General features: G+C 42.4%; 1 protein-coding gene across 10 annotated transcripts in view; it reads right to left on the bottom strand.

Moving 5' to 3' along the window:
* Positions 1-21111, bottom strand: part of kif1b (kinesin family member 1B) — a 52922-nt gene that overhangs the window by 487 nt on the left and 31324 nt on the right. For 5 of the 10 annotated variants that reach the window (XM_015967643.3, XM_015967648.3, XM_015967646.3 and 2 more), the window contains 31 exons: positions 20454-20533; positions 20068-20174; positions 19870-19953; positions 19467-19647; positions 19313-19385; positions 12026-12131; positions 11887-11904; positions 11200-11348; positions 10674-10852; positions 10389-10526; positions 9402-9653; positions 6751-6869; positions 6426-6511; positions 6115-6244; positions 5677-5830; positions 5329-5419; positions 5131-5249; positions 4977-5032; positions 3923-4031; positions 3735-3801; positions 3484-3568; positions 2994-3099; positions 1840-1954; positions 1618-1751; positions 1483-1544; positions 1249-1394; positions 906-1166; positions 750-821; positions 556-677; positions 330-482; positions 42-234 (listed from right to left, as the gene is read on the bottom strand). In XM_015967643.3, the coding sequence (XP_015823129.3) occupies positions 42-234; positions 330-482; positions 556-677; positions 750-821; positions 906-1166; positions 1249-1394; positions 1483-1544; positions 1618-1751; positions 1840-1954; positions 2994-3099; positions 3484-3568; positions 3735-3801; positions 3923-4031; positions 4977-5032; positions 5131-5249; positions 5329-5419; positions 5677-5830; positions 6115-6244; positions 6426-6511; positions 6751-6869; positions 9402-9653; positions 10389-10526; positions 10674-10852; positions 11200-11348; positions 11887-11904; positions 12026-12131; positions 19313-19385; positions 19467-19647; positions 19870-19953; positions 20068-20174; positions 20454-20533 (3747 nt within the window). The remainder of the gene's footprint in view (positions 1-41; positions 235-329; positions 483-555; positions 678-749; positions 822-905; positions 1167-1248; positions 1395-1482; positions 1545-1617; positions 1752-1839; positions 1955-2993; positions 3100-3483; positions 3569-3734; positions 3802-3922; positions 4032-4976; positions 5033-5130; positions 5250-5328; positions 5420-5676; positions 5831-6114; positions 6245-6425; positions 6512-6750; positions 6870-9401; positions 9654-10388; positions 10527-10673; positions 10853-11199; positions 11349-11886; positions 11905-12025; positions 12132-19312; positions 19386-19466; positions 19648-19869; positions 19954-20067; positions 20175-20453; positions 20534-21111) is intronic. The other 5 variants (XM_015967644.3, XM_015967647.3, XM_015967654.3 and 2 more) reach the window with 3 other exon arrangements.

The following is a 21111-nucleotide window of genomic DNA, read 5'->3' as shown; positions in this document are numbered from 1 at the left end:
CGTATCGTAGAGTTACTATCGTGCTAATTCTGACTCTCTACCTTGAGCATGGCCTGCTGGTCTTCGCTGTATTCCACCTGAGCTGTGGACAGGTTGAGGACGCCTCGCTCCACAGGGTCCTTGTCGTTGTTGTAGATAAAAACGTACGGCCGGCGGACGACAACAAAATGCTTCACCCACGAGTTGGAGCGTGGCTCCATGAAGCTCAGGAAACCTTTCTTGGACACGACGGATCTAAGATGAGGCGAGCATTAAAAAAAAACTGGTCACATGTTTTTAATTACCTACAATTCACTCCTAGAAAAGTTTAATTATTGTTAACAACATACCCCGGCCTCATTTCTTCGATATCAGGCACCAAGTTGAGGAACTCATTCTTTCCAGCTCGTGCAAGGTAGGACGTCTCCAGGGTGGGTACCAAGGGGAAGTTCTCATAATCTGAGCCAGAAGGACTGGAGGCACAAGAGCTGTTCTCTGGGGTCCTTAGGATCAAAACACTGAGTCAGCATCAAGGAGATAGGCCACTAATAAGCTCAACATGAAATGTGGTTTTACTTCTGGTCTAAGGAGCCACAGCGTGAGTCAGACAGTGAGGGGCAGGTGGATGAAGGGGTGAGTGTGGCGCTGCTGAAGCTGGTCACTGATGGATCCCGACCAATAGGTGAGATATCAGACAGCTGGGGAGGAAAAGGGACGAAATAAACGAACTTTCCCAAGAGATACGTGCTTCTTAATGTCTTTGAGCTGACCTTGCAGTCACTGATGCTGTTGACCACCTGGTTGTATTCATTGTTGAAGGTGTGTGTCAGGAGACGCAGGCACTGAAACGCAACAAGATGCTCATCAGCTCCCAGAGTTCTCCCATCAGAGGAATTCCTCCCCGTTAACGTGTTGTTGTCTCTCACCTTAGTGGCCAGCTCCTTCTCGCGGTCCACCAGGCTCTCGATGTCTGCAGAGTCGTAGCCGCTGCTCTCGCTGGGAGTGATGGCGCTCTCGCAGGTGGTGCTGGAGATCTGCGAGGAGATGGAAGTGGAGGTGGACAACGTGCCTGAGCTCATGCTGGGGGACAGGAACTCGCTCAGGGACTTAGTTGTAGGAGGTGTTCCCACCGGCGGTGTCTCTCCCAGCTTCTCCCGCAGCAGGAGGAGGTGACGGGTTTTCTCTACCTATGAGTGATGGAGAAAGTGAGTTGGGTACCAGGTGTTGCCATTGAGCAGAAAGAAAGAGGAGAACTTATGAGATTCCCACCTCGTGCAGCTGCTCCATCTTCTCCAGCTCCCATTGGTGCTCTGAGATCAGACTGTCTCCCCTGGGCCTCCACCCAGCCAGGTTCTCCTCTCCACGTACATACGCCACCGAGGTGTCCAGGACCTTTCTCCTCCTCCTCTGCATCCCTGTTCAGCAGAAAAAAGGGATTTTAAAGATAAAGTTCAAAGAGAGAGCACAATAATAATGTATTCTGTTATTTCTTAGTCTGCTCACCTGGACTTCCAGTGTCAGACATCTTACACAAGCTCAGCTCATAGATGCCCGTCACTCGGTTGCTGTGAAAAAGGAGCAGAAGTTAAAAACACTAAAACATGGGAGCAGTGCAGGAACAAGGCAGCATCAGCCTACCAGTCAGGGGTTTTGGAGTACCCGCTCCCAAACAGGTTCCTGAGTGAACGGGGAGGGGAGATCTTGGCGTCTCGAGAGTAGAAGACCATGCAGATGTCTTTGGTGATGATGGCAGGTTGGATGCAGTGGTCCAGCTGTGAGGATGAGACCGGAAGTGAGCCGAGATCCAGAAGAAATAAACCAAAAACAAGAACAACACAACAGATCAGAGGTGTCACGGACCTCCAGATACGCAGACAGAGTCATGTAGATCTTCTCTCCATAAGGAGTGACTCGGTTTAGAAGGAGCGAGTTGTGCAGGGAGCTGTCCCACACCGCTTCAAACCGATAGAAGGTTCTGAAAAGGAAAACCAAAGAAAGACAAGATTTTGTCTCGCTTTGCAGACACGTGAATCATGAGGTCTGCAGAGAGTCAGAAGGTGGGAATTTTATTACATAAACGCTGATTAATTAATGATTTGAGCTCAAGCAAAATGTGCTCAGCAGTGACTAAACGGACGAAAACAAACTGGGGTGAGAACTTGGAACTTAAACAGTTTTGGCTGGCACAAAAAAAACTAAACTTGACATGTCTGGGTTGATTTCTTATAGATATTTTAGCCCAATAGCAGCTAAATAAAGAGCATTTTCTAGAAATAAATATTTTAAAAATACTTTTTTTTCCATCTAAATTAACGAGACTTTCATCAAGATTACGGTGTTCCCGCTTCTGGCAGCAGGGGGCGCTGTTGCCCACAGACTGCTGGTGGCCTTGGTCATTTCAGGAGAACAACTGAGAGGAAAATATTCATTTGGAGAACACACCACTACGGTTGGAAGCAGTCACACATTTACACTTGAAATCTAAAATGGGAGCTGCATTTGCATTTAGGATCACCTTTCCTTTCTCCGTTAACATTTTTAACAGGGGTTTCAGGAAAAGGCTGATCGTATGCAACATGCAGGGAAAGGAACAAACAAACTGTGGGGAACTTATTTCTAACTTTCTGAATCTAAAAACAAGCATAGAGGTCCTCTGGTGAAGGCCTTATGCTCTCTAATCACTGGTACCTATCAATATCCTTATCAAAAGGAAGTCTGAGCCGCAGCAGGAGGAGAGAGTGAGCAGAACAAAAACAGAAGCACAGGAGTCAGGCCACAGAAATTAAAAAATGGAGCACAGCAATAGCAGTTCAAAACCGAAAACATGCTATATTTGCCTCTAAGGCAAGGACACGTGCAAGTAAATAATCAGATAAAGTTTCTAAACATCAAAAACAACAAAGAAAATCTGATTCAAGCAGAAATAAAACTCTAAAAAACTAAAATAGATGGATTCATATAATAAAATGTGCAAAAAAAGACTCCAAAACAAACTAGTTCCTTAGAAAACACACCTGTTGGTGTTGTGGGATGACTTGATGTTCTTAGCAGAAATGATGTTCAGGGACAGAACAGCATCAGCTGCGCTGTCGTCCACCTCAGGCTTGTTCCTGATACGACCTGGTGGAGCACATTACTATTACAGCAACTCTCCTTTTCTCTGGAATGTCTAAACTAACAACAAACAAGAGCAGTTTGTACATTTCCAGTCTGACATCTTCACTCCTGAGCCCTTCTGGTTAACAGCAGAAAAATGTCTACGATGCCAAATGTAATTATTTGGTCCATCAGCTGCAGCTACGGTATAAAAAGCTTAAAGATGGAGCAGCCCTGAGCTAAACACAAGAAGCTCTGCACACAGAAAGAGGACTGGGTGGAGCTGGATCAAACCTCAGACCCATTCTGCTGCGTTCACAAGGAAACGATCACTTCTAAACCTCCACAGTGATGTTTGTCTCTTCCTGTCTGCTGTAGTGGGTTATAATCGGAGATAAAAACGCTCACCCACAACCAGCTCACGGACATCCTTCCAGTGGAGCTCGCTGCCCTTCTCGTGGATCAGAGTCACTGTGATCCTCCTCTGGATTCCCTGCAGCAAAGAAACAAAAGAAACAATCAATCAGAGCCAAAGCAGTCATCCTTCACGCCCCTCAAAAGAACACGTTTATTTAATTTTGGTCCAAATTGATGGAAAACCTCTCATGTGGCTTTGATGTTAAATTCTAAAGAGGACAACATTTTGAATTCTGCATTACCTGATGCAGAAGGTACGTTCCATGACAGGGAAGTCCTGCACTGTGATCCACTATAGCTGGGATGTACCTGTAGACGGAACGAGGTCAAAATGAGCATAATGAAGGACATTTCTGTAGAAACGTGCTGCTGTTTCACAGATGATCCAATAATCTGGTGTAATCTGACTGCACAGAATAAATGTACTCACTCTCCAGTGGGCTCCAGCTCGCTGATCTCAAACCAGACGAGCAGGTCGTACTTGCTGACACAGTGACCCAGGTTAGACTTGGTGATCGTATTCAGCTTAGTGGCTGGAACTAAATAAATATATATATTTAAATATTTCTAAAGAAATTAGCCAAAGAGAAGGAACGAACATTTACTGGATTACTGCATGAAAGGGTGGTCGTGAGCCTGGATACTTGGATGCACTTACACCTAATCCACCTTGTCGATGTATTAATAAATTATTTCACACAGATTAGAACATCTCTGACAGCCACTGCTATCAGACTCATCAGGATTATGTTGCAGTTGAATCATCTTTGATCCATTTCAAATTATTCCACATTAAACCAATGCAGGTAAATTCATGAAGGTTTGGCTCTCAAGTTCTTCATGAACTCATCCCATCAATCTGCAAAGGCAGCATCTACTGGAAAATGTCCCCTCCGTCAGACACACACTGCGCAGCTGCAGTGCATCTGCGCTCCCAGAGCACTACAAGCGCAAAGCACGAGTCTAATCACAACAGCACAGGTGCCTCTAAGGCCTATCACCTAATGCCAGCGGTACCAACCATGGTGCCTGGGCACAGTTACCACGGCGTCGTTGAGAACCGAGAGGAAAGGGAAGTGCGAGAGCTGGTCGGCCTCGTCCTCCAAAGTGGCCACAGCAGTGGAGGCGAGGGCATTGGCGTGCTCGGACAGCGTGTCCAGCACTCGGCCGTTCACATAGCCGCTCACGAGGTAGCGGATCAGCTCGATCTTACGGGTGTGGTCTGGGTGTGAAGTGTTGCGTGAGCAAAGATCGGAAGAGAAATGCGAGTGTGGGAGGAAAAAAAAAGAAACGTTGAAGGGAGAAGAGATTTGGGTAAGAGGATTAAAGATGTGATTCAATAAGAGACACACACAAAAAAAATCCAAAGGAGGCAAGAGATAAAAAGAATTCGAGGACATGTGAGGAGAGTTTATGTAAGAAAACGAACACAAAGTTATGGAGAAGTGAGGATGACAGAACGCTGTGACGTTTAACACCCCTACCTGGTTTAGACAGAGGCATGGGGATGGGATAGTACTTCCTTGATGGAGTTGGAGGACTGTAAAAACAAAAAAACACACAAAATATTTATTTCTCTAAATCTTATTCGTAATTTCACTAAATCTAAGCTGCTCTAAGGAATCCCTTCATTTTTACCTGATCAGGTCTTGGCCATGAATATGCAGCGGGTGCTGCTGGTAGTGCCCAAACACCTCAAACACGATGGGCTTGGTCTTGATGTACTCAATAAAAGACTCTGTGACCTCCACTGAGATCTGCACCCACATTAGAAAGCAGAGCAGTCAGCCTCCGATAAACCACAGCTGGTGCGTTCGTGTGCAGGTGTGTACTCACATTCTGAACGTGGTAGAAGCTCAGAGAAGCTCCTTTTCCAGCGTTCTTTAGAGGCTCTGTGGAAAATGCCTCGTCGTGACGATGAAGGAAACTGAGAACAAAAAGGTGAACGGGTCTCCGGTGAGTCATGTTGGATTTTGAGTATGAAAACAAGAAGTTGTCTTGTTGGATTTAGCTCAAACTTGTCTTTGTTCTTGTTCTTTTTTGGCCTCGTTTTAGATTAAAGCTGCATCAGTTGTCTGACTTCTAAAAACCTGCTGAGTGTGTGCTTTTTAATAGTTTTATCCCCTAACTGATGTAAAAATCCCTTTTATGTTAAACCTGAAAATTAAAACAAAGCCGACTCACTTGAACTGACAGAAGATGTCCGCGTACTCGGGCTGGATGCCGCTGGCCTGGAGGACGGTAACGCGGAAGGTAAAGATGCTGCCCACCTCCAGCTGGCCAGCTAGACCCTCGCCGGGGCTCAGCTTGGCGTCTGTGACGTTGCCCAGCTTGAGGTCTGAACAGAATTACAGCAGACGCTCAGACTTGCATTCAACAAAGGTGGCCAACAGATGTTCTTGTGAACTCTAAGCTCCAGACTGCTTTCTATAACTCGTGTGATTTGCAGGGTGGGTTCTGCCTTTGAGCAAATTCCTTCACAAAGCAAGAACAACTGCAGAAACCTGATTTCCATGACAAAGTCCTGCTTTGCATCTAATAAGACCTTCTGCCAAGTGTGCTTCCCACCGGCCTGAGCGGTCCAGATTTACGAGCAGAGAGGTGAAGGTCTGGAAGCCGTACCCATTTCGTTGATTCTGTTGAGCTCCTCCGAGGGTGTGATGACCTCTGAACTCTGGCCCTGACCCTCCACAATGCGCAGCTCCTCCAGGGACAAGCCAGAGCGGGTCATAACCGTGGTGGGAAAATCGTTCTGATTAGAAAGAGACAAACAGCAAACATTAGCATAAAGCTGGTAGGAAAAAACTAAATATTTAAGGAGGTATAACTTCCCGGTACTCTAATGGGAAAAGTATTCCTTTGCTGCCCTAAAGAGTTAAATAAAAAACTGACTTGTTGAGGTTTAAATGCCTTTTATTAGACTCTGAGCTCACCTTTTTGAAGTACTCATCATCAAAAGAAATCTTGGCAGTTCCTGACTGTCTTACGCCTGACCCGTAGTCTGGAGCCTCCTCGTCAGCTAGAGACACAAACCAAGCCTCTGATCACAAACTGCGAAACACACAGCTGACTTCAACTGTCAAAGCACATCAAAGGGAATATTTAAAGCATCTGAGAGAACTTCTGCTTTGGCAGCAGATCGGTAGCTTAGGGAAACCTTCCACATGTTGCGGTTACTCTTGTTTAGGAATCTGTTTTGATTCACTCATAAAGCAAAGAGTATTTTGTTCTTCAAGCAGAATCTCATTAATAACTCACCAGCTATAGCCTGGACCCCCACGCACAGGAAACCTCGCACATCACCTTTCTCTGTTACTATGGCAACCCGGTGTACGAGTGGTACAGGGTACAGCAGGTTGCTCAGGTACACAAAAGCCCTGGGAGTAAAGACAACAAGTTGAGATCAGTGCTCGGATCAATCAACCATCTTCATCTTAACACTGAGGGTTTCTGTAGCTTCTACATTTAAAATGCGCCTAAAACATTGTGTGCATGAACCTAAATGTTGGCTTTTTTTAGTGAATATCAACAGAAATATTCGTTAAAATGTTAGTGAGGATTGTGTGAAGGTTCAGGCAAATTAAAACAGAGATGAAAACAGAAATCCTTGAAAGCAGCTGCAGATTTAATCTCATTTATTCATTCATTTTTTCCCCCCACTGCAAGATTGCCAGGATGGGGCAGTAAAAGCTGTAAAATGAGTGTTTTATTGTGTTATGTCGTGGTGCTGTTAAGTCTCACACAAACACACACGCTGACATTTTGTTTTGTGAGATTTGATTTGTTTTCACCAACACTCCCAACATCCCTCCACCTCAGGAAGTGGGGGGGAGGCTCAGGGCCAAGACAAAGCAGAGAAACGTCAATCTGCAAAATCTCTGATGTCACGGTGACGCAGGAATCTTAGCTACTGCAGGCTGGCTGGAAGCCGGCACCGATCTGTCATCTTCTTCTGAGACGAGAGCACGGTGTTTGTTAAGCTGCTGTGTTTACAGCGCTAACATGATGTGCTAAGTGTGCTGTGAATTTTAATACATCAGTTAAACTGTTCAAGCAGGGAGATAATTACTGTAAAATGCTTTTTTTTTTAACACCAAGAACTGGGTTTTCATAACTCATAAAACTGATTTTTCAAAGGGGCAATTCTTATCAGATAATTGCCTAGAAGCTTTGCAGGTGAGAGGTTTTTGTTTTGATTGATCTTGTTGCTGATTGCACCCATTAGTTGCTGTAATATAAAACACTTCCACCCTTTACATCAGAGGAATCGTAGCTTTTCAACATGTGCACACACACACACACACACACACTCACAACGTTGTTTAGAAACGGTAGCTAGGGCTGCTCGATTACGGCAAAAATGATGATCACGATTATTTGGACCAAGATTGAGATCTTGATTATGTAAGATAATTTTTTTCAATTTATGTTGATTTTATTCATTTATTCGGTCATAAAATTGCACAGGGCACAATCACAGAAAAAATATATAAGAAAAAGAAAGAAAATAATCACAAAAAACTCCTGATTCCTAGTATAAAAGAGCCAGTACACTTGCTCATAGTGTATAGGGTTTAGGCTGAGGCTTAATTTATCTAAGCCTACCCCAAACAGACCCAATTTGATAAAAAGTCAGCGTGAGGACTGTATTTCTATCTATTTCTAACTTATTTATTTACAGATACCATCAGTTAATTTAATAATTGTCCCAGGCATTTTGTACCAGCCCTTTCACAGCGGTCGGAGGTGCGCTGCAACACACACACACTCTCACCCGGTCTCACGGCAATCAGAGGCATGCTGTGTGTGTGCGCAGCGCGCCCACATTTTGCTGTTTTTGAGCAGCTCAGGAGCCTGCAGTTACATTGTATGTCACTCACTCCGGCTCCTCCAAGAGGAAGCCGGCTCGGAGAGCAGTTTCATTCACGAAAGACACATCACTACAACATTCCCACGACGATCCAGAGCGCAGGCTTAGCGTTTTGCTAACCTGCAGGGTTATCCAGAAAGTAGCTAAGGATTACCAGAAGTGTTTATAAGTTGTCCACTAAAAAAAAAGCCAAAAAGAGGATCTGAAAAGTTGTTGAAAACAGTGACAAAGTTCATAAAAGGTGGCAACGCTGCTGGGAGGTACGCTCGATTTGCAACTCGGAGTAAACCACGAGGGAGGAGCAAATAATCAGCTTGTTTTGTGTTTAGAATCGTTCAAAACTCTGATCGTAATTGTGAATAAAATTCGATTGATTGAGCAGCCGGTGGCACAAGTTTAGCCAAATGTTTCACGTTTTATCTGTATATCTTTCTTAAATAAGATACATTTATGGTTTGTGTGAACTTTAGGACATATTAAAGAACACTGGCCTTCCCCGGGGTGGCCATAGACACCCTTGACCACCCCTTGTAGACACCACTGCAGCTAAATATTAAAATCAATCCAAGTTGGTATGATCATGTGACTGCTGCTGCTAGTGGGATAATATACGTTTCAAATGCAAAGTTAAAAACAAAAATGAATACAAGATAAAATAATGTTGACAAAAGTAAACAAGACAAATCCAAAAGACACAAAAGGTTTAAGTATAAAAAAAATGTAAAATAAATGACAAATACTTGGTAAGCTTGTACAGAAATACACAAATGTGACAAACAGATGGGAGTTAAGACAGCAGAGCGGTGATGGAGCAGGATGAGACATCTCACTCAGGGAGGTGGGCAGGAAAAGATGGTGGCTTTTCACATAAAAGTATCTTTTAAAACTCACATGTATGACTCATCATTTTACAGAATGAAGGGTCAAACTGTGACTCGTTGTTTCTGATTTACTGTGGTATTAATATCTACAATGAGCCACCAGCAGGTCTCCTGACTCAGCCTCCTTGTTCCCCCCACACCCCCTGTTGGTCACCAACCTTCCCACCAGGATGAACCAGGGGGAGCGGTCGTAGAAGGGGTCCTGGCCGTCGCTGAAGATGTCAGAGCCCTCCTCGGTGCCAGCGTCTGAGCCGGTGTCGTCCACGAACGCCTCGTCGTCCATGAAGTCGGACATCTCGCTCTGGCGCTCATCCGCCAGCTCAGTGATCTCGGAGTCGGTGGTGGAGAAGGTGGGGGAGGGCGTGCGGTCGGCCAGGTGCTCATTGACACAGCCGTGAAAGATGGGGGAGCTGGGAGGGGTTGGCAGTTTGGGAACAGTGGCGAAAATCCAGGAAAGGTAACAGTGAAGTCACAGCAGAGTTAAAATGGGCCAAAATGCCTTTTGTTTTTTGTTTTTTTTTTTGCTTCTGGTACTTTTAAAACACATTTATTACAAAAATCTGTATAAATTCACGTAATATCATATTAGCAGTTTTTCCAGCAGAAAGCAAACATCAGGATGAGCTTCTGCAGGATTCATTTCACAAAAAGCAGGAATTAAGGTGTCACAGCAGATTCCACAAACATGGCCATTTTAAACCTAAATGAAACACCCACTTTAATGGATTAATGCATAATAAATCTTCCCACGTAGGCTGCGTGAAAGAGGATCAAACACAAAATGCAGCACATTCCCACATTATCCATGTTTCTGTGTGACTTACAGGGAATATCTCAAGGAGAACAAAAAAAATGACTAAGTATAAATGAAAGGAACACATAACATTAAAAAACCAACACAAAATGTAATGTCAAATAAAAATGAAATGCACAGGAAGTCAAATGAAGCTAATTAGGTACAAAAATAAAAGATTTACATGAGTGCCCATACATAAGTAAAAAAAAGACAAAACAATGAAGAAACTCCAGTGGTGAGAGAGGAAAATGGAAAACAATAATGCATACATTCATTTTAAACCCCAACTCTGCTTCAGAGCACCAAAACACAACATTTTTACCACAATTGAATGTTTTGTGTTACACACCTCCCAACGAGCTTAAACCAGTGGAATCGGTCGTAGAAGGGATCATTTCCCGTCAGAGTTCCCTCCCCATCATCCTGGTGAGTGGAGGCCATTTCTCCAGCCCGGTCGTACATCTCCCTCATCTGTTCCAGCCGCTGCCTGCAAATGACGACAGCGAGCACTCAGAATTAATGGAAACAGGACGAGGACTCGGGAGCTCATTTAGTAGCTGGGGGAGGGATGGAGAGATGTTAGCGACACGGTCAGTCAACGGGAAGGGGAAAGGCTGCTTAGTATGGGCATTACTTGAGTTTTTCAAGGGACCAGTAGTGTGTGGCTCCGTTCTTCAGGTCCTGGACCTCAACTGCCACCACTGTGCGAGGGAAAGGCCTGGGGTTGCGCTCTTTCTCTGGCTCAGGGGACACGAGCTCAGGGGGCAGCGGAGAATACAACGTGTCTGTCAGCAGGACAAACTGGAACTGGACCTGAGGAACAGAACATGGAGATTAATAACTAAACAGTTTCTGAAAACACACGATAAATGACCCTTCTGTGGCGCCGATCACAAAGCTTCTAGAGGCGGTGGAGAGAATAAGTCTCCATCTTCAGCAAACCAGTTTTGATTTTTAGCCGTTTAAAATATCTGTTTGACAGTGGATCAATTTTGTGTTCTGGAAGATTTAAAAGACCTTTTCTAAGTACAGCTCAGACTGTGTGCACTCAAAGGGCAAACGTTGCTTCGACAGTCTGATCTGAAGCTACGTCAACCTGCTAAACCTCTAATCAGTGTGATTTTTATGTACATGCAGGAACATTTGTTAGCTCCACCCACTTTCTTCTTGAGCTCAACACTAATGGCGTTGGCCTCCTTCAGGTAGACGGCATTTCCCCACAGCTGATCCCGCAGGGAGGTAAACTGATGATACCGCCACTTCCTGAAGGCCCACTGAGCCAGCTCAAACTCATGCTGGGTCCACGGCACTGTGGAGTGAGACAGAGAGAGCTTTAAACACAACATAGATTAAATAGAACATACTGACGTTCACACAAATATTTGCAAATCCCCCAAAATGGCCAGATCAACAAATATCCACTTTACTTCAAACTAGAGTTTGAATACATGGATTACTTTACTTAATACTGTGTCACCTTCCATCGTTTTTTACCCTGACAACTGATCGAATCAAGAGGATTCTCAGTGAAGGGTTAACAAATGTATGAAAATGAACAAAAAAAAATCCATGGAGGAAAAAAATCAATCGCACTTTTAGGACGATTCTTGGAACTTCTCAGCTTTTTATTTCTTAGGAATCTGATCTGTGAATGTTGGAGCAACTGGAAGGTTTAAAAACTAATTAAGGTTGGTGGAAAGAAAAAAACAAGTTGAAGCTTCTTTGATTTAATATATTTTAGGCAAATTAGTAATGTGCTATCTCTAATGGATAATTATTAGTATGGCACTATTAATAAGTTTTATTTATGAAAAGGTGACATTTAAGAGATAAAATGATATACGTACATCCAGGTAATTTAGGCTCTGGACACAAAATGAGGACAAAAAACCCAACACACAGTTTATTTTTCCAACATTTGTGATCCACATCGAGTGTGTCCTGTCAAAATTAAACACTTATGATTGATAATTCAACAGTGCACACCTTCTTCCTCTTCTTCCTCCTCCAACTCTTCCTCATCAGGCGTTTCTGCTACCAGAGAGCGAGTCTCCACCTGTTTCTGGAGCTCCTGCAGTTTGCTCTCGTAAACCTGGACACCAACACACAGGAGAACACGGACAGCTGTCCATCAGCTGCAACCACATTTCAACTCGAATGCGCCTCAACCGGCAGGATTCAAAGACTTGTTCCATTTTTGGAAAGTCTCTAATGCACCTGGAGTATTGCCTCTAGGAATCACCTGTTGCTGGGAAGTTTGATCAAATCTTCAAAGAAAGCATCCTTATAAGTGTGTAAATGATGCTAAATAATGTAAGTGAGGTCAGAGATGACAAAGAATGTTCAGTTGTAATACAGAGTAAACACAAATACTTTATTAGTTTAAATTCTAATGTACTTTGCTGCTTAAAAAATAATATAAAAAAGTCTGTGCAAATAATACACAGTTGACTTTATGCATCAAATGGCTGCAAGGGAGCTGAGTCAGCTGTAATCCGATGAGGGGCGCCATCATCATCAGGGAAGGACACGCTGTGGTCCCAATGACCTCATCCTGTTTGTTCAGTCTTCTGGGAAAACAATGCAGCCTTTTCATTTGTCGCTGACCTTCTCCCTGCTGCAGTCCTACTGACGAACCAAACGCCTCCGTTTCTTTAGAAAAATACTTAACATAATCCCTATGATGCATCAAATCCAACATTAGATGGCACATCTGTTTATTTCTATGAGTATATTGCTAATAATTATGACATATGTGTTCATAAATGCAACTTTAATCCCTGTTCTAGCACAAAAACTCATGTGCAACACTGAGACATTTAACAGATCAGTGATAAGAAACAAAGTTTAACATGGTATTGAATAATCGTTAGTTAAGAACTTTGAAGAGTGTTTTGAAAAACGTATAAACGTAATGTTGTGGAAAGTTCTTTGAGCAACCTCAGCTGGGAGAAATGGATCGGCAAGTTACAAAGTTGTTCCTGCTCGCTTAAAAATATTCACAGCACTGCAGCTAGTTTTATTTTATAAAGTTCAAATCATTTTTACGCAGGATTAGGTGGTTGTTTACAAGAGGAAATAGTTTAAAAGCTTGTAGTAAATAGTACAATATAACAATTCTGCAAAAACAATAATGAAATGTGACATTTTTGGCACAATAAAAGTTATAAGATTTTAGAGACTACAATTGTCTGAAGACATAACTAGTTGTTAGCCAGTCTGTTTGATCTGTGCTAATCTGCTGGAATAAAAATCTCTCTGCTGATTATTAGCTAGAGATGCACTCAGGGGAAAAGATCATCTGGTGGTTGGAGTAATAACGGAATTTGTTGCATTTTTCAAACAGGAAGTGGGAGTGGAGTAAGACTCTGGTAGGGGGTGACTTGCTCTTTAAGAGAAGAATTTGAAGAAAAAAATTAACAGAGGTACTTGTATATATACATAGGCAGTAATCTAGTATTGTAACCTTCAACCACTAAAAACCATGAATAAAAATGAAAAACTTGGGTTACAGAACTAGGCGGCATACTGTAAGGGACACAAACATACCATGTAAATCCGGTATTGCACAAGGACTCGGGGAAGTGCAGCGGTGCGGTGAGATCGGCAACCGCATGGTCCAATGATTGCTTTTGGTCCGAACCGTTTTATTAGTGGCGGTTTACAGGAGAACCACTTTATTACATTTTCTTTTATCTCAACAATATATCTATAGCTATACTATGTTAGAACGTTGTTAAGAGGCATGAAAACAATGTTTAAAGCTAATTTGTTGTCCAAATTTGAAATGGAAGCTTTAAAAAATATCGCTACCTCAACCCCTATCACTTTGATTTCTGACCCGTTTGTGGTTCTGACCTCATGGCTTACAAGTAACAAGCACTAACGAATGACAAATAACTGCACATGAAGCAGATCCTTTTATTTCAGTCATCGTTTGAAAATAAACCTCCAGCAGCACAGGTGTGGTACGTCCTTTTTCTTTTAACTTGTAAATAATACGTTTCAAATTTGTTTGGACAAGAGGCAGCACAGGTTTGTACGCAGGCAACACGAGGCACATACTGTTGATTCAAAAAGCAGACATTCAACACTTAAGACACTGAAACATGACAGTTAAATGGATTTTTCATAAGAAAAAGAGAATTTTACTGTACAAAGTCCCAAGATGTATAACTTTCCAGCTCACCAGCTCACATTCATTAAAGGAGAGATTATTGAGGCTGTGGAAACGTAAGCTCTTACATGCAAAGATAGTCAAAGTAGCACAGTGGGGCAGAATATTTACCCTTAAAGTATAAATGTAGAGGATTTTTTAATCTCTCCATTGACATTTTGATAGTCTTTAAAAGGTCTCTCCCATGTTGCTGAGGGCATCTGTTGTCTCTGTTAAGTTGTAGTATTTATGGATTTTTAAAGCTAAAAATGCAGCAAGAAAATAAGCACTAAAGTACACAAACAGCTGGTTTTATAAAGTACATCTCAGATACTGAAGTTCCGCAACTCTTCTTAAGCTAAAACAAGGCAGGATCAAAATCTCGTTTGATACGAGTATTACTCCTGCATCAATGATTATGCAAGCATTTCAAGTCTTTGTCGCTCTTCCGGGATTTTTTTTGGGCCAGACGTAGGAAACCATGACAACTCCCAGAGGGCCTCCCATCCAACACACGGTCAGCTCTGTGTTTGCTCATGAGCCACAAAGCTAAAAACGTAAAGAAATGCTGGACTGAACTGGCTCATGTTGTTTTGATGAACGGAAAAAACAGAAAGTTCATCTGAAATAACCAGTTTACAATTCAAACTTCCCTCAGTGTTTGATTTTTAAATATCAGCCAATTCTGCATCCTCTTTATTTTTCCCCCCATTAGTGGTTCACAGAATCCTAAGTGAAGATTATTGTCAAAATAACAATATTTTTATTATTAGGGCTTTTAAATACACTTGGGCTAATTCTGTAGCTTAAGCATGACTCCAGGAAGTGCAAAACTCTGTAATACAACTGGTGGCAGTTACATTTTTCTAATTAAAATGAAAAAAGAAATTAAGTGGTCTTTAAACAGCTTTAATAAATGAAAACTATTATAAAAAGGTTATTTGGGTAAATAAGCTGAAGCCTGCATATTAAGTTAAAATAGTAAATGAAATACTGATAATAGTGAAGTTAAGGCATTAAAAAGGCACCTTTTGAATTAATCTCATATATACCACTATTGCCATCTGAGTTTAAAAGGCACAGTCAACTGATGTTTCAAGTTTTTTAAGTTATCTTTTGATTGTTATTTCAGGCCAATGATGATTTATGAGGTACAACAAACGTTCAACAGAAATGAAAAAACAAATAGAGGCTGTTTCCTGTTTCAAAGCGAGCAAAATGTCATTCAACAATACTAAAAAGGTAAAAATGTAAACTCAGAACAAATTCAGCCATGATCATCATTTAGGCAAACCAAAGCATGATTCATGAATTGTTGCACATGCCAATAAATAACCGGGGCGTGGCATTTTTCTACTGTATCACCCCCCCCACCACCACCACCACAATTATCTATCGACGTTAAATCCTTGCAACAACTCTCCCAGCGCTACTGATGACGACACACACAGCGCAGCAAACACTGGTAAAAAAGAGGATGCTGATGTGGAAATGTCTTTTTTAACAGTATTTACAATAACTGGATAAACCAGTGAAACATGGATCAAGTGCAAAAGTCAGAGTTAGTTTTGCTGTTGTGATCTGTACGTGTTCATCTAGCAAAAACATCTGAAATGAGTTCCTCGGTGGGCGAGTCAGACAGCCGTCTCCCTGCTGGCTTTGAGGTTAGGGGCGGACATTTGTCTGCGCATTCTTGGAGGTGGCTGGAAGTTGACTGGAGGGTTATGATGGTCGGGGTGATGGTGCCGCTGGTAGCCGTTGTAGCTACCTTCTGTGTACATCATGTTGTTGTAGTGGTTGGGCTGGTGTTGGTAGTGAGGTGGAGGGTATGCTGGCTGGTTCTGGTAATGGTGGGGCTGGTAGAAGACTTGTGAATGCCTCCTGTTGTTGTTGGACTGCTGTGGTGTCTCTGAGGTGGCGGAGGGACGTTGACGGTGGTTAAAAGAGTTGCTGCGGCCACGTTCCAGGGGCTGCTGGTTGTTCCTATAGTTATGTCTATGAGCCGGGTTAAAACTCTGATCAGAGTCTTTATTCCTGTACTGAAGCAACGGGCTCGGCAGGGGAGGAGTGATGTGGATGACGGAAGCACCCATCACGTCTTTAGGCTGTGCTACTTCTTCAGCTTGGCTTTCTCCTTCTTCTTGAACAGCCTCTTTGGGCACCTTTAGCTCTATGACCTGCTCATCTGTAATGATGATATGAGTACCAGGACTCCATGAGTTACGGTGTTTGGGGTTACTTCTGAAAGGGAAGCGAAGCTTTCGGTCCTCGGGGGGTATGAAGCGATGTGGTCCGGAGTGCCGGCGAAGCTGCTTGGAGATTTCTTGCTGCTGAAGACTCTTGAGGCGCAGCTGCTCTTGGCGCATCCAGCGCAAGTGGCCTCGCTTCAAGGTAGAGTCATCCCCCGTATTTTGGCTTATTTGTGAGTCCACATCCTCCACATCAGCCCTTTCAGGCACAGGAGGTTTTCCTTCTTGGGGACTGGGAGTTCTGGCTAAGCCAGGAGCATCCAGAGTGGGAGGCTTTTCTTGGCCGTCTGGAGTCATAAGTGGGAGGACCTTTTCCATTTTCACCATCTTGTTCCTGAGAGCCCGAATCTCCTCATCCTTCATGTTGTTCTGTTTCTTCACCTCCTGCAGGATGTCTTCAAGTTTATCAATGTGCACCTTTAGCTCATCCATAACCACCCCTCCAGGCCGAGTCCCGTTTGTTATGACATCTTCGATGCGCTCATCACCAACTCCAACGGTGTCCCAAACATCCCGAGCCACAGCCCTCCATGAGTCCCGCTCATTGGGGTCCTTCTTGCCGTAACTCGCACAAAGCTCCTTCATCTTCACTATAGCCAGAGCCTCGATCTCCTGCCGCGTGTGGCGGAAATCATTGAGCGCTACTTCATAACAGATCTCTTTGACCGCCTGGATCTTCAAGTCGGAGATGGTCACCCACTTAGAGTCCTTAGTGATGCGGCGCCGCTGAGGAATCTGGTACATTTTAACAGGCTCTCTTCTTTTCCCACTGCTGGGTAAGCCACACTTTTTCACTATGGTCTGCAGCTTGCTGGGAGGTAGCTTTTCCCTCAGAGAAGTGATTAGCCTCCAGCTCTCTTCACAAGACCTCTTATCAGAGTCATCCCCACTATCAGAGTCTCCATCCTTGAGAAAACAACACAGGACACAAACCAAACGGTTCCCCAAAAAGGAGAAATTACCATGGGAAATCAGGGAGAGAATGAAAAGATGGTTTAAACAAAAAAGAATGAATAAATAAAAAAGTATGAATATGCAACATGGGAACTTAAAAGAACTTAATGTTTTCATTTTCTATTTTTTTAATCACAGACACTTGTCATTATGAATGTATTCTGCATACATCCCTGTTTAAGATGTATGACAACATGCAATATTTAAATAATCAAAACCAGATGAAAAACAAACAAATCAAATGAGCAACAGTGGCTTCATTGACTTTCTTTTCAGGTTTATTTGCTCTCATTTTCAAATGAAGTGATATAGATGCATGTTTCCTAAAAAAAAATAAATAAAAACTAAGTCCCAATAGAGGGGATGTAGATTTACACAGTGTAGTTCCCAATGTTGCATATTGCTATGAACCATAAAGCATGTCTATCATGATTAGAAAGGAATAATTAATCAGTAGACGATAGTCGCTGATTGGAGCATTTCTGAAACATTTTGGAATAATCCTCTTCTTAATTGAAAGTTTTGCGATTAGACAGCTGGATCCCAGATGCGCTACAGTGGCATGCGTGCAGATGGACTTTGGAGCTTTTCCCCTTTTAGTCCAGAAGGTTTGAGAGGGCTTTAGTATTAGTGGTAAGTTAGAAGACAGAGTGTTCTTGCAGTTGATCAGAAAGCCAGTAGAGTAGAGACGCGGGGTTAAGTGTTAATCCACTACAAAAAAGAAGTTAGTTGGAAAAAGAAAAATGCAGTTTCTCATTTTTGTAGACATCGAACACTACAGATCACAACCAGTTTGGTCCAGATGTTCAGCTCTTCTGTGTGAGACACTGCTTATGGCCAGAATTGGATGTGTGATGTCTCAGGGAGTGTGTGAAAAGTTTGCATGTCGTTCTGCACATAAAACCACCAGGAAACGAGACGTCTTTGCCTCACTGATTCAATTATGAGCAGCAATAACTTTGTTGTGGAACCGTGCCTTCAATGGGCTACTCAAATGCCAAAAATGATGATACTTGAAAGAGGGGCAGCTGAAGAAGTCAATGAGAAACCACATTGTCACTATCCATCAAAAACTACAGCAGGAGTTTTTAGTTATCACAATGCATTGGACGTGTCATCAACTGCATTGAAGAGATGAAACTCAGTACGAAAATAATCAGAGTAAGAAAACTAGAGTAGAAGTATAAAATGAAAGCAAATCAACAGCTCCTTGTTGACCAGTTCAACAGCAAACGCAGCAACTTAGTCCAGAACCAGTACTGAATAAGTTAACATGCTATACATAACACGAACCATGCAAAAGCAGCATCTTCTTTTAATAATAGCAATAATTTGTCTTTTATTACTGACAAAAACGGAATGAGTTCCAGATCCCTTATCAAGTCAATTTAGCTGCTGTTTTGCAAGATTCAGATCCACTTTAGGAAAAAGGAAAACGGCTATTTGAAAAAGGGGTGAAAGCTCAACAATCTAAGTCTCAAACTGCTACAGAAAAATCAGTTAAACTCAAGAGAGAGACGAGTCTCAAACCAGAAAACTTTCATGCAAGAACAGAACATGCGCTTGACATAAAAATGTGTTTCACACACAAATCTCAAGAGTCAGAGCTCAGCGTGAGAATTAGTACAATTCAGATTTAAATGCACCATACTGAACTATCATCCAAGAAACAAGCTTTAATTTTCCAATTCTAACAGACCATAGAAAACCATGCTGACTCTGAATTCTACTTATAATGTCTGGAAATGCTTTTCACTCAAAAACACACAAAACATCACAAACTAGCTGCATCACTCAAGAGGCTGCTTCTGATTAAAATATAATAAGAATGTAAACACACTCTGCACAAAAACTGACTAAATCCTTTAAATTTACTAAGTGGGAGCCATTATTTTTCAGCTCATTGGAACTCACCAGTCGCTGCTGTTCCAGAAGCTGGTCGGCTTCTTCCTTCTCCTTCTTGTACAGGATTTCCATCTCGGTGAGCCTACGCAGGAGTGTGAAATATGTGCATTCTTCATTCACGCCTGAAACAAAACAACTACCAGGTAAATTTAGATTTAAATACCTTTTCTCCATTTCCTGCTTCATGTCGATGCCCTGCTTCTCCAGGAGCTCTCGCTGAGCAAACGTCCAATCCACAGGCTCCACGGGCGTTTCGGCGGACGGAGTTTTCTCTCTTTCAGCTCTGGCCTGCTCCGGGTGGTTAAACCTGAACACGTGATTCTTTCCCATAATGATACGGTTGCCTGAACACAGGTGGAGCACGTGTCAGGCAGGAATAGGAAACAGGGAAGTAGTTCATTTCTCTTTCAAGAATCTTTACTATAATACATTAAAACAATTTCTAAAAAGCCCCTAAACCAAAACATTATCTATATGATTTTAATCATGTAAAGGTACAAAAGTTGTTTGGATCATCAACTTTTCCAGGAGACACTAAATAAAAACTGAAGATTTGATTTACATACCTGACCGAAGCTGGATTGCATCTTCAACACGTTTCCCATTAACGTAGGTTTCTGATCCCTCGCAGGGAACAAGCAGCACGACAACTGCAGGAAATTTAAAAAAAAAAAGTGTAAGTCTGGTTTTTTTAATGTATTTTCTAAATAAAAGCACAGATCGCTATTACAAACATAAGCAACAGGGTCATGACTAAGTCTCACCATCACCGTTGGCATTCCTTTCGCTGCGGAAGATGCAGTGCTCTTCCTTAATGTGAGCTCCACTCAAAACAATGTCCTGCCTCCTCTCAGCATCAGCCTGACCCACCCTGAAAGTATCAGAGGCCATTTTTAAAGGGTGTGTCCTGCTCTCTTAATGCTTTTGAGTCATTATTTAATGCTCTTTTAGTTACTGTCCCCTAGTGGTGCAAATATACCAAAAATACAGTCAACGAAAAAAAGGAACAAAGTCACTTCAGACCAAAGAAACTTTCAATCAGAAGCAAATTTGAAGCTCCTGACTCTTAAAGGCGCCTCTTCTTGATGTAAAAAGATCAAATAAACCCCAAAGCCACACCTGAAACCCACATCCTCTGCAGCTGTTTTACCTTGTAATCCCATCTTTGATGTAGTAGAGCAGACACTCTGACATGAGAGGATCCTCGTTCAGGTTGACCAAATGAGGAGTCTGAAGATGAACAGGAGAAGTTTAGAAGTAATTTCTTACTTTTACTTACTTTCATAATTATTTAACAAGATTAAACGTGAAATGCAAAATGTACGGTAATACGAAGTGATTTAAAGGAGCCAGTTATTGACAGGCTAGCTTGTCTGGTTGATCCAAACTAATATCAGTTTCTCCTATTTCAAGCCATTCCAACAACAAGGAAGCAATAAGTTGCACCTAAGTTTTCTACAAACTCCTCCATCTAATATGTTTCTAATCCATTTGGGCATAAATCATCACACCAAAACGAAAAACTAAACACGTCAGACATGGCTGCTCCTCTGAGAAGGTAAAAGCTGAAAGTCACACGACCAGCAACGTCAACTCTAGTTTAAAAATTACCACCAGTGTTTCTATTAGCTACAACTCCACCAACCTTTTTTGGGGAAAAAACCCCATTAAAGTCTGTATAGAGGTCACAAGGCTTCTCTCTGAATTGCTAACTCAAGGATGAGAGGAGAGCGAAAGAAAAAAAAAGGACATGTAAAGACTTTAAAAAACAGAACAATTAACAGAAGACAAAAAGGGGTTAGAACAGA

This window comes from Nothobranchius furzeri, chromosome 15 (genome assembly GCF_043380555.1).
Source record: "Nothobranchius furzeri strain GRZ-AD chromosome 15, NfurGRZ-RIMD1, whole genome shotgun sequence".
Taxonomy (NCBI): domain Eukaryota; kingdom Metazoa; phylum Chordata; class Actinopteri; order Cyprinodontiformes; family Nothobranchiidae; genus Nothobranchius; species Nothobranchius furzeri.
The sequence above is the reverse complement of the archived record's forward strand: the minus strand, read 5'-3'. Positions and strand labels throughout refer to the sequence as shown.